The 12,763-nt window shown below is 40.2% G+C and overlaps 1 protein-coding gene across 2 annotated transcripts; it reads right to left on the bottom strand.

Moving 5' to 3' along the window:
- Positions 1-37: 37 nt before the first annotated feature.
- On the bottom strand, positions 38-8,746 carry LOC138632389 (inhibitor of nuclear factor kappa-B kinase subunit alpha-like). 2 transcript variants are annotated; one of them, XM_069717922.1, is made up of 22 exons: positions 8,476-8,746; positions 7,730-7,890; positions 7,538-7,632; positions 7,310-7,427; positions 7,165-7,234; positions 6,979-7,067; positions 6,783-6,872; positions 6,570-6,694; positions 5,767-5,874; positions 5,429-5,564; positions 5,112-5,312; positions 4,538-4,640; positions 4,223-4,346; positions 3,984-4,135; positions 3,823-3,884; positions 3,628-3,737; positions 2,564-2,613; positions 2,135-2,243; positions 1,856-2,003; positions 1,079-1,128; positions 700-799; positions 38-412 (listed from the first exon to the last, which is right to left on the bottom strand). In XM_069717922.1, the coding sequence occupies exons 2-22, from the start codon at positions 7,832-7,834 to the stop codon at positions 356-358; spliced, it is 2,202 nt and encodes a 733-aa protein (XP_069574023.1). In that variant the 5' UTR covers positions 7,835-7,890; positions 8,476-8,746; the 3' UTR covers positions 38-355. The 2 variants fall into 2 exon arrangements, with proteins under 2 accessions (XP_069574023.1, XP_069574024.1); XM_069717923.1 differs by having other exon boundaries at positions 38-409.
- Between the last annotated feature and the right edge of the window lie 4,017 nt (positions 8,747-12,763).

Here is a 12,763-nt window from a genome sequence, read left to right as displayed (position 1 = left end):
GATTCAAAGAGAATTTGAATGAAGGCAAGACATGGTATAAGTGCCATGAATATATTTAAAAAAAGAAAAGAAAAAAAGATTCACATTCCATCATGCCTTGTTTTTCAGCAGCAATCGTTTAACTCTAATCAATATTACTATTAAAATAAATATATGGTGGCTAAAGAGGGAAATACCTCTGAACATTCAATAATATATTTTTATATTAACTTAAAACATGAGTAACTTACATCATGCTGTTTCATACATTATTGTCTGGCAGCATTACATACATGTAAATGACACAGTAAGGGATCACAAAGCTTTCTGACAGTGTAACTCTCATAAGGCACTTTGTATAGTCTTTGGCAAGTTTCTACAACTGCTGAGGTTGGGCTCTCGCAGCTCCGTACTGAGTCCAGCTCCAGTCCTGCTGGAGAGAGAAGATACATGTATGTACTGTTAATACTCAACATACCATTCTCCATCTACCATCTATTTTCATGCAATTCTCAAATCTCAAACAGAAGAACCTGCATGATCGAGTAAAGACTAAATGCAAATGTATAACTTTAAGAAGGAAAAAGTCAATACAATTTTCGAAATAAAATTTACTTTTTAACAAATGCTTTCTGGCATCAACAGTGAATGGGAGCATTGATTTACTTCAGAAATCTGCTCATATGTATGAACACACTCCCTCTCGCCTGTATACCGTACCATGACGCTGTGCTCCAGCTCCTGGGTGGCGTCTTGCAACAGAGAAGTTAGGTGACTCAGGTAGCGCTGATTTTCATCCAGTAATTGATTAACAGTTTCACTGAAAGACACAAGAGACATTAAACTAACTGCATATCTTCAAGTCTAGTAATTCAAGAAAAGTTCCCCTGCTAGACTTTAAGGTTCAGAGAGTGACCTCTTGTGGCAGACTAGTGATTTTTACAAAACCCAGCAGATAAATCTGGTGACAGAAAAACAGCCACATGATTTTTTTTTAGTAAAGCTATTCGTTCGATGTTTTTCAGATGTAATCGTAACATATAGGATTACAAGCTCTGTGACATTTGAGGCAGAGAAATGGGACTCAACCAGATCTTACCTGTCCGTGGGTTGTGATTGAAGTGACTGCGATGGAGAAATGCTCTGGGCCTACGAAGACAAGCACACATGGTATTACTTATAGATTTCATACTGCACTGAAGAGCTTTAAGCTGCTAAAACATTCCAACAAAATGGACCCAAACTACAAATCAGGCAAGAATGGGACCACATTTCTCTTTCAAAACTCCAGCAACTGGATTCCTCAGTTCCCAAACATTTACATAGTTTTGTGAAAAGAAGGCGTGATGCAGCACAGTGTTAAACATGCACCCGTCCCAACTTTTGTGAAACGCTTTGCTGGCATCAAATTCAAAATAAGCATATATTTTTCATAAAACAATAACATTTCTCAGTTTCAACATTTGATATGTTGTCTTTGGTCTATTTTTTTTAATTAAATATGGGTTCGCATGATTTGCAAATCATCGCATTGTTTTTTATTTTTATTTGACACAGCGTCTCCCGATTTTTTGGGAAACAGGGTTGTAAAAAGCGCATTAGCTAATATCAAAGTTACTGTCAGCATCTAACAGAGGCTAACAGTTTATCAAGCTAGCAGGCAGGTAACATAATGCTGAAAAAGCATTAAAAAAAATGGAGGGAAAACATGTTGCCGTTGGGAACATTAGCATTTTCCTCATGCATTATCAAATTACAAAGAAAAACTCCATACAACTAAAAGTATAACGGGACCTCCACCAATTCTGAAAACATGACCCTCATTAGAAGGCAGCTGCCAATTATCATACTGCCAGTATAATTATTACATACTCACACAGGCAATCTTGAGGAGATACCAGAACTCTTTCTGCCTCTTCATTTGCATCTGCATCACTGCTGCCTCTGCAGTTTTTATATTCTCTACCGCCCTCTCCAGCTTTGGGAACAAATCCACGATGCGTCGCTTACACACCAGAATTGTACTACAGAAAAAAAAGAGAAATGTGCGGAACATCACAAACGGCACACATGGAACGGTGAAATGACACGTCGGTAGTGTTGAACTTTGCGTGCTTGTGGGTGTATCTGTTTGAATGAAACGTGGATAAATTACCTCAGGTGAGTGTACAAGTCTTTCAGCACTCTGTCCTGGTTCTGAACTGTCTGGAGTATGGTCCTCACCATGTCTGAGCTGTCACTGTAGCCATGTGGAGGGTCCGGACCTGTAGAAAACAAACTTCTACGATCATCCATGTAACTATCGTCTGACACGGCGATGTAAAACACACATACACACTGCACACCACCCATCATGCATCCTGCTTTTTCGATTCACAGCCATGCTGAGGAGTCAATTAAACATTAAAGACATTGTGACATGTTTGTTCAGTGACTCCTTCTGCACATCTTACAACTGAATTGTATCCATAGCAACAAGCATTATCAGTTTCTTGAGCATTGTAATAGACTTTGAACAAAGAAGCAGGAGCCTGTAATAGGTCACGTCTACTATTTTAGTAGTTGTATAATGATTTGTACTAACTTTTGCATTTTGCTTTCAGTTGCTTGTAGAGTTCAATAGCCTTTTCTTCACTGGAAAAAAACGATCATATTAACTTGTGCATACCATGGTTATTTATACAGGTTGACATCTATCCTACAACAACAGTGTCCATATGTACATTGAAACCCCATTCAAAAATATATTTTAAAGCTTCAGCCGTTAAAGTTACTTTCTGTTTCCATTTTTACTTTTTGTGTTTCCCTGGACGGTGTTTATCTGCAAAAAGACAATTACAGTTTCCCATCACTTCCACTTTAGGTGTGGAAAAGACAGAATAAACGATACCCTCCAAGAGTTCGAGGAGTTTTTTGTGATTGTTAAAATCAAAAACTGCCTGATTTTGCAGCATGGTTTCTCAAAAATTGCGATGTAGTACTTACAGAACTTGCAAAAATCCAGGGGGAAAAAAACCGTACAATTTTGAAACCGCTTACTATGTAATCACTTCCCATGATAATAGGCATATTGCACATCACAGAAATATTTCAGTTCTAATATTTTTGTAAATGTTTTGCACTTGGAAAAATGTTAACAAATAAATCATAAAAGTGATGCACAAAGACAGGAAGTGTGGATTAAACTAATATAACGTATTTTTCATTCCCATGATAAAACCATATTTCCCACAAAACCCCTGAATGTTTTTTCCAGTTGCTCTGAATGTTTTCAGCCAGTGTGTGGTTTGTTTTGGCGATGAGAGCAAAAGTTGAAGAGCTCTGCTGACTGTAAATGAGGACTTATCTTTTTTTACTTAAGCAAGGTTTTTTTTTATAAGCCTTACTTTGGCTTTAATACCTTTTTTTGCCGAAAAAAAATTTCTAAATTGCAAGCGCCATTGTGGAGATTGCTTGAATTCGTGTTAATTATTGCGATTTCAAGATTGTGCTTTGCTGGGGGGCCTGATAAATAGAAGGAATGATTACAGCACTCAAAACATCGGTTTTACTGTACATATGGACACCTGACTATATTTTAAAGCCACACGTGAACCATTAATTTAAGGAAATAACTATACTTTGAGTTTGTGTCACAGAGATACTGACAGCTGTTCCATCACATCCACTTGTCTCCTCGCAAACGGACTCCTCTGCAACTCCACAATCTCAGAATGTAGAGCCACTATCTCTTCATCCAGATACCCCACATCTGCAACCTACAGCAGAGAAAGCCTCAGCATCGCAGTGACAGTGAGAGGTAAGTTTGTGTAGAATTACAATGGATTAAAAAAACGGTCCTACCTTTGTACACTCATCAGCCTTCTCTTCATTTTCTTGCCATGTCTTCAGCATTTTTTCTGAAGCTTCAGATAAACACAATGACAGCAGATTGTCCACTCAGGGCTTCAGTCATGACATAAAACTACACGCAGTATTACATCAGTACATCAACATCCACTCACAGATGCCGGTGCTCCTCTGCTTGGTGTATTGGTCAAGGTCGTGCTGGATGCTGGTCTTAAAGAAGGCCAGTTTGGCTCGGAGGTGCTGCGACTGGGAGAACAGCAGATTCTTGTAGCGCGTCAGGTTGGTGTTGTAACGCAGCAGACTCAGCCTACAAAAAAAACCAACCCAAAAAACCCAAGTTAAGAATGTGTCAGAGTGTTAGTGGATGTGTTTATGTGTGTGATTATGCACTCACATGGCGGCCCTCTGCCCCTGGTACAGGCGAATGTAGTCCTCTTTCAGTCCACAGATGTAGCTTACTGCTTCGCCCCACACCTTTCGAAGAGCAGACAGTGGCAGCTGTGTCTTCGTCTCCCTAACTGAGACAACACAGAGTTCACAAAAGATACATGATTCACAATTCAATTTGGATGCCACAATCAAAGAATTTGCTATAATTTTGCTAAAAACATTACACAAAGATCTTCTTTAATGCAAGGGCATGTTTCAAACCAAAAACTCACTGTAGATTGAAAAGGAACCATAAACTTTGCACAGTTATACATCTCACCTATAAAGTTGACACTCTCTGGCAGAGGTCTGGCAGTCAGAGGTCCGGAGTACTTGGTCAGGCTCTTATCGAACAGAAAGACTATGGAGCTGTCCCATCCCCGCTAAAAACAACCAAAAAATATCACTGTGGATACTATCATGTGTTAGCAGAAGTTCACTCATTGTGGACGTCCATGAATGCAGAGGTTTAGATTTTCCTCTGCAATTCATACCAGGTGAGTCGGAGGGACTGTAAGCGCGACATTTTCATACATTCAATCATATAGTCAGCAAATGTATTGTAAAATAATTTATCAGTTAATACAAACCAACGAATCCGACTTGTTTATTTTTACTTTACAAAAAAATCCACTGGAAATTTGAAGGTTAATTTAACATGCTGTTGAAATAGAAATGCAAAAAAATTGCAAAAACACATTTCTGTTGACAGAAATTACAGTACACTACAGTACAGACTGTCCAATATTACAAAACAAAGTCAACATTTTAAAATATGGAGATAAAAAACAGAATCTCCTGTTGTCCACTGTACTTGTTGTTTCACCTGTTTGAAATTAAATAGTTTTACATACCAATCCCTCTGGCAAACAGTGTGCCGGCAGTCTGCGTGGGTCGAGGGAGATTCCCGTCTCCAGCAGCAGCTCTTGACTCAGCGGGGAAATGTGTGTCTGAGTTTGTGTCTCAAGGCGAAGCTGCAGGGAGTGTAAGCTCTCCTCAGCACCCAAAACCACCGAGTGCAGCTGTGCTGACGTCATGTCCAACACATGAATGACCTGGACGAAAATATGAGGTTTTCTTTGCTTACAACATTCCAGTCTTGCGGTTTGTATGAAGCCATGAAAAAAACTCATGAAAAGTCTAGATACAAGCAAAAGTTCACATTATGCACCTTCATGTTGAGAATGTTCTGCAGAGTGGTGCAGAAATATGGCTTGTTTGTGTCGGGATCCAGCCCCCCACCGCGGGTCGCCGGGTCCCACAGTAACAACATCTGCAGAAGAGACTCGACTGGTTCCAGCAGCGGCCTATGAACACGAACACACACACACACACACACACACACACACACACACACACACACACACACACACACACACACACACACACACACACACACACACACACACACACACACACACACACACACACACACACACACAGGTTAGATGTTAGTTAGAATAGGAATGCTTTACTGGCAGGCACCGAAAAGGGTCTGTGTGTCTCCACCTGCTGAGATTGTTGGGATATTGAAGATGTGTAGAGAATCTGACTTCTCCGTTCATGTCCTCTACGGCCATTATGTCTTTGGGACCTTTGTTCTTGACTTTGCTTGTCCTGTAAAAGCAGAAAAACATGCAGAAAGACAGAAAATAAATCCACTAAATTGCAAACTAGAGCCACAAAATAGTCTGTGTTCCCTCAAGAGCACTGTGTAGGATTTAGTGGCATGTATTGGTGAGGTTGCAGATTGTAACCAACCCACATCTCATCCTCCCCGTGTCAGAGGATCTACAGGGGCCACGAAACCCATGGAAAACATAAAGGGCCCTCTCTAAAGCCAAAGTTTGGTTTGTCCCTTCAGGGCTACTGTAGAAACATGGTGACGCAACATGGTGGCATTGTGGAAGAGGACCTGTCGATATGAAGGGCTCATTCTGAGGTAACGAAAATAATTCTTAGTTTTCAGATTATTATACACCTTTAAATAATTTTTTTTTTTAAAAACATAATTTTGAATATGATATTCCATTTCTGACAATAGAGCCTCCAAAATCTTACACACTGGTCCTTTAATAAACACCTATTTGGTTGACTAATAAAAATGTCTGTATTGAGTTCATTGTAACCTAGTCAAGTATCTCTTATAGAACTGTCTAATGTAAAACATGTATGTGTTTATTAATTCATTATTATGGGACAGCTCACATTAATCCACATCAACATTACCAACTTGTGTGTTTTAATGTTGTGCATATACCTGGATTTTTCAGTATGCAGACAACAGCTGCATCACTGCCATGTTGACTCACCATTGTACCGGCTGCATGTGGTGCAAAAAGGGCCGAAAGCCACATGTGCATTCAAAGATCACCGTCCCAAAGCTCCAGTAGTCCACGGTTACAGTGTAGGGTTTACTCTCAAACAGCTCTGGACCCTAAAACATGTGCAGATGAATTTACAAGAGCAGGAAATGACAGAAAGAAACCTGCGTGCAGAAGACTGCATCGTGATTCAACACTTACCAGATACTGAAGAGTTCCAACAAAGGATGTGCAGAGGCTGCCCTGATCCAGGTCTTTTGCATAACCCAGATCAATGATTTTATGGACAAGCTGGAGGAAACGTATTTTCATTATGAAAGCAAGGCAAAGAGAACCACTTAATATGTATATGAACTTGCAGATTGCACAGGATATGTGCAAAGGGAAATAGGTTCACCTTCCCATTGGTCTCTTGGAGAACTATGTTCTCTGGTTTTAGGTCTCTGTGAATGATCTTGTTCTCATGGAGGTACTGGATACCAGAACCTGTGTTTTGGACCAAAAAAATAATTAATATACGTTTACACATTAACATGTGATTGCAGTGACTTTAAGTCAATGTAAAAGCTGATGAAAACATTACCAATGTCACTGAGCAGCAAGAGGATTTCACTCTCCTTCAGCCCACAACAATTTTCTGGTTTACTCAGCACCTACATAAAGAGGTAAGTCATTTAAGTGCAGTACTTTGAAGACAACACGGTCTTTAGAAAACATTCATTTGGTACCTTGCGTAGGTCTCCTCTCGAGCAGTACTCCATGGCCAGCAGGGGTAGGTCATTTAAAGCGATGGAGCTCAGCTCTTCTGGTACTTCTCTGGCCTGAACCACATTTACATGGTTCAGCCTGTAACAAGAAGATTACCAAACATGCCGCAATGGTTTGACAAAAACAAAATGTGCAGTCAATTTGTGCATGGGCTACTTTATCTGTCCACACAGCTGATTTCCACTCACTTCTTCATGATCTGAATCTCTCGGCTCCAGCGGTCTTTGTTCTTGGAGTTCAGCTCCAGGCGGCAAAGCTTTACAGCAATCTTTGCTCCCAACTCCTGCTCCAAACACAAACAGGGGTTAAAACAAAGAAAAGGCACACCTGGACCTGGAGTTCACATGATCCCGGATGTATAGACGGATGACAGAACTTACAAGGTGCTGGTACAGGTAGACGTGCCCAAAGCCTCCCATACCAAGTCTTTCCTTCATCTCCCAGGAGCCACACAGCTGACTCTGTTTGAGTGCAGTCCTCTCCATAGTGAGACGTCTGCTGCCGTCTCTGGGCTCCGGAGGAAGTCTGCAAACGACCTCAGCTAGAAAGAGCCACGACAACAACAAATTAAAAAATGTTCCAAATAATTTTGGACTCCACTGAAAGCTTTCATCACGGCTTCTTTCCTTTAAACTATAAATGCAACACATAGTCACTTCATTGACTACTATCTGTAGCACTCCTCTCAGAGCCAGCAGGACAAACAGGGTTATTTTCAACAGTTAAACTGTCTTTACGACACGTATTTAAGGAATATAAAACTTTTCATATATAGTGAATAACACAAAGGTTAATATATCTTTCCCACACTACTTTCCATGGATATTATAGCCTGATTTATACACATATATATATTTACGATTATTGTTTTATCGTGTTATCTTATTATGTTTTTTTTTTTATTGTATATTCAAGTGGTAAAAATGACATTTTAAATATCTTATTTGCTCTTTAATGCCATATTTAACCCCTGATGCTGGATGTGTCTCGTACTGCAGCTAACTAGCTGTCGTCTTATTGCTGTAGTTGGGTTCAGCGAAGTCGCATAACTCAAAGTTAGCGTGACCGTCTTGACCAAAACGTCAACCCAAAGCAACACTTCACTCCGCAAATACGCTGAACTCACCTGTCCGGGAGGTCGGAGTCTGCAGAGGAGAGTTGGATCACTTTTGAGTGTCAGCACATTGCTGCTTGCAGAGTTAGCTAACCGTATTGTTTACGGTTCGTTTTTTCTCGTGTGTTGTTTTGAGTAAAAAAAAAAAGGTCGAGCCGGCGAAATTACGCGTCCGCGTTTGTAAACTCATCGAACATGAAGTTGAAGTTGTATTTTCGTTGGAGTTTCAGGTGGGGGGGAATTGGTGAGGGGAGGAAAAAAAACAAATCTTCGGCTGAGAGACAGACAGACAGACAGACAGCTTCAATCTGGCCAAAGTGAAAGTACACACGCTGACAGCCAGACGTTGCTTCTGCGCATGCGTGTCCATCTTCCCAGCAGCATGCGGGCGCTGAGGCTTTCTGTCACCCTGAGACATAAATCACCCAAACCAGCTAATGAGGAGTTAGTTTGCGGATTTACAGGGATGTGAAATTAGCAGCAGTGAAAGAAGTTTTTTTTTTTTTTGATATCGTTGTTTTTTTTTAAATGTATTTATATAGCAGCAGTGGAAGAAATATTCAGGTATTTTCCTTCAGTAAAATGACCAAAACAGCAATGCAAAGTATTCTTTTACACTACAGGCAAATGTTCTGCATGAGGAGTAAAAACCCACAGCAAATTGAAGTTAAAGTATTAAAGTAAAAAGTACTGGTTTGGTCCCTCTGACTAAAATAGATATACCATCATTTTATTATTAATACTGAAACATCAGTGTGTAAGCATTGTTGTTGCTACTGCAGGTGAAGCTAGGTTTAATTTGTCTACTTTATGTCCAGTTTTATACACTTGGACAGGAGATAAATTTGAAGGGTCTTCAGATGATTTTTGGTGAGATATTGGATCCTTTGAACTGTTAGTTAAGAAACAATGTGATAAGTTTAGAGGGAGAAATTAGCAACTATTTGGGGGAGCTGTTGACAATTCACAGACATCTGAAATGTGACTCTGACTACAATCTGATTTTTGTAAGACATAAGAGGACAAAAAGGTCAAATCCTTCATCTAAAAAGTAACTAAATCTGACAAATAAGTGTAGTGTATGATAAGCTATACTTCCCCTTTGATAGTGGAGTGGAAGTATAAAGTATCATCAAATGAAAATACTTGAGTAACAATCCTAGCTCAGAAATGTACATATGTAGAGTAATTGACTTTCAACCTCTAAAAACAAGACTATTTCTTTTCTTTGCCATTTTTTATAAGCTGGGCTCGATCCCCAGCAGATGAGACCTAATGTTTCCAAAACTTTGGTGATGTCTTCATTTGTTCACTAGATGGTGCCATGTGCTGCAGCCTCAGTCATGATCCCAAAGTCAAATAAAACACAGACTGAAAGGAGCAGATGGGAAATTGGCTGTCTGGAAGTAGATTTTTAACAAAGACTCTCATCCTTGGATAACTGAAAGTACCTGAACTCATCTAAGTCAGTAAAACAAACATAAACACAGTGCGTACGCTCAGCACATAAGCTCAGTGTATAAAGTCAGTATCAATCCAGGGTAGAAACAACGCATAAACTAATGCATAAGGAAACACATAAACAAGTGCATATAACTTAAGTTCATGAAATAATGCTTAAACAAATCAGTGCCTAAATTGGGTCCATAAACAAATGAGTGCATAAACTAACAGCTAAAAAACATGTTTTTTGTAACATCAGACATTTGAAAAATGCGTGTGTGTGTGTGTGTGTGTGTGTGTGTGTGTGTGTGTGTGTGTGTGTGTGTGTGTGTGTGTGCAGACTAAACATTTACAGAAGTGTCAATATTTCCCTACACAAGAGGATATTTTACAGAGAACACCGAGATGCCTCTGCCCTTTATAGAGAAGTGAGGTGCGTTTAATTTAATTTGGGGGTGTTGGTTTGATGTTTGAGGGGGGTAGGTTGATTACATTTTTTGAGGGTGTGTGTGTGTGTGTGGGGGGGGGGGGGGTCAATTGGATGGGTTGAGTTATATGAGTCTTTTTTGGAGGGGTTGGGGTTGATGGTGTTTTTTGCGGCGTATTTGGTTAGATAAGCAGGTATCAGGTTGATCTGTAGCAGTTGGACAGGCACATCTGACAAACTTGAGCCAACTTGCCGATTGCAGACTTCTTTTCGGGGGGCCGGGGTATAAACTTCAGATGAACTTTCAGATATGTTACAACAGCATCCTCAAAAGATGTATCGTTTGATGCCATTGCAGCCGCCAGAAGCTTTTTTGGGGATTCAAAATCCTTGTGAAGGTCTTTAACCACGGCCTTCATGAATTCTTTTATATTGTCATCATTTATAATGACAGCAGATTCAGTGATGTCCATCTCATCCAGCACCTTGCTTGACAGACGATTGATGATGTCACTGGTGTCTTCTGGCATCGGGAAAGTTTGGCTTTTCTGAGGGGCTTTTTTGAGTATTCTCGAGAACAGAGTAGTGATAAGGGAATTGGTCATTGTCTTAGTTGTTGTAGATGGTTCCTCTTTGGATACAGAACCATTGAAAGGAATAATACTATCGCAGGATTCAGGGGACTTTGGTTCTGGTTCCTCTTTGGATCCAGAAGCATTGAATGGAATGATACTATCACTGGTTTGCGGAGACTCTGGCCTGATGATGTCCTCATTTTCCATTTCTGCTTTGCATACAGTGTCATTAACAGGAAAGACGGAAGTTGTCCAAGATGATGTTGACTGCTTGTAGTTGGTTTCAGGGGACTCTGACAGGCTTTCTTCTTCTTCTGAAGACAGCATTGTTGTGAGTATTTTTCCAATATCAGTTAGTGCACTGGACACTTTCTCACGGTGACTCGTTTTTTCCCATGTCTCCCTCTCCAACCAGAGTAGCACCTGCTGCAAGAACTTTCCTACTGCGTCCTCTGTCATGGCATAGAGGACTTCAGGAGAAAAGTCGAACGGACTGTCGTCCATCTGCCCCCTTATAGGAATGATAGAGTCAGAAAGACATTTTCCCATTTTAGTAACGGGAACTAGATTTGTGCGTCCAAGTGTCAGATTGCCGTACATTTTATCACTTAGTTTCTTTGAAAACTTTGTTATTTCATCACTGCACTTGATGTTTTTCAGTATTTTTCTGGCATGTCCTGTAGGTTTATCCGTCTGGTTTAAGTGATCAAACACGCTCTCCACGTCAGGCTTGATGGTGTCAAAATCTGTTGATAAAGATTGACGTTCTTTCTCTTTCACCCTACCAGGCAGACTCCAAGTTTTAGATTGGGGAGAATGTGGAACAGATTCTAGTAAAATGTCTTCAGCAGCTTCCGGGATAGACTTGGAGGATCCTGGAGCCTGTTTTGGATTCAACAGGAACTTTGTGTCTTTTGTCCTAAATATGGTCTCCAGCTCTTCCTTCATTTTTTCAAATTGTTTTTGGGCAAACTTGCAAAAGTGAGTTTTGTGAGCTTGTTGTTTGGCGGTATATTCTGGTGCAGCCAGTGAGGTGAAAAACGTGTTCACCTTTTCATATACTTCCCTCATATCAAAATAAGGTATATTTTCCTGATCAACTTCAGCAACATTTCCAGAAGAATACAGGTCCTCAATTGCTTGGACAATTTCAATTGCTGTCTCATTAGCATCCGCACAGGTGGTGAAAGGCACAAAAGAATATTCAGCATCTTTCCCAATGATTACTTTCTCTTCAGAATGTTTCATGAGAATTTTGCTTATGGCTTTTGTAGCTAAGTCCACTTTCTTGGATTTTATGCTTTTAATGTCACATCGCTTTGGTTTCTCTATTTCTATTACATCTCCTTCTGATTCAGAGCATGTGGTTGACTTAAAAACTCTGCTTTTTGGCCAACAGAGTCTGAGGTACTTGGATTTCACCTTTCTTAAACATCTTCCAAGACATTTAGCAGTATGAGACACCATGCGTCGAAGAGATTTTATGTTGGACATGGAGCCACTGACACTAACGGTTGGATCTGATGGCCAATCAGGTTTGTTGATGGTGTTAGAAACAATGGTGTTTACCTTGTGTGACACTTCCCTCTCAACCAGTGATGTCAACTTTTTAGAAGTCCTACATGTCTTCTGTGGGAGATCAAGAGCCTCGGCAAAGCTGGCTGAGAGTGAGTCTCCCAGGGATGTTTCAAAGCCTACCACAGCTACGGGTTTCCCAGATTTGCAATGAAAATTGTATGCAAAAATCATTGAAAAGGCAAAGCTCAGGATATATGTCGAACAGCTTTGTATGATTTCAGTCATCATATCAGCCAGTGTAGTTGCTGTGTCAAAGTCATTGGCCCCTGTAGCTAAC

This window comes from Brachyistius frenatus, unplaced genomic scaffold, assembly GCF_029030835.1.
Source record: "Brachyistius frenatus isolate BFR_SWC_R1_liver_20210118 unplaced genomic scaffold, ASM2903083v1 Contig_183, whole genome shotgun sequence".
NCBI lineage: Eukaryota > Metazoa > Chordata > Actinopteri > Embiotocidae > Brachyistius > Brachyistius frenatus.
Note: the sequence above shows the minus strand (reverse complement) of the source record. Positions and strands in the feature narration are given on the sequence as shown.

Bases quoted from the DNA above. Each gene is read 5' to 3' on its own strand.
- LOC138632389 (XM_069717922.1), bottom strand. From the start codon at position 7,834: ATGGAGAGGACTGCACTCAAACAGAGTCAGCTGTGTGGCTCCTGGGAG. The intron at 7,235-7,309 runs GTACCAAATGAA...CTCTTTATGTAG, and splicing joins CGAGAGGAGACCTACGCAAG to GTGCTGAGTAAACCAGAAAA. The intron at 3,738-3,822 runs GTAGGACCGTTT...TCTCTGCTGTAG, and splicing joins AGGCTGATGAGTGTACAAAG to GTTGCAGATGTGGGGTATCT.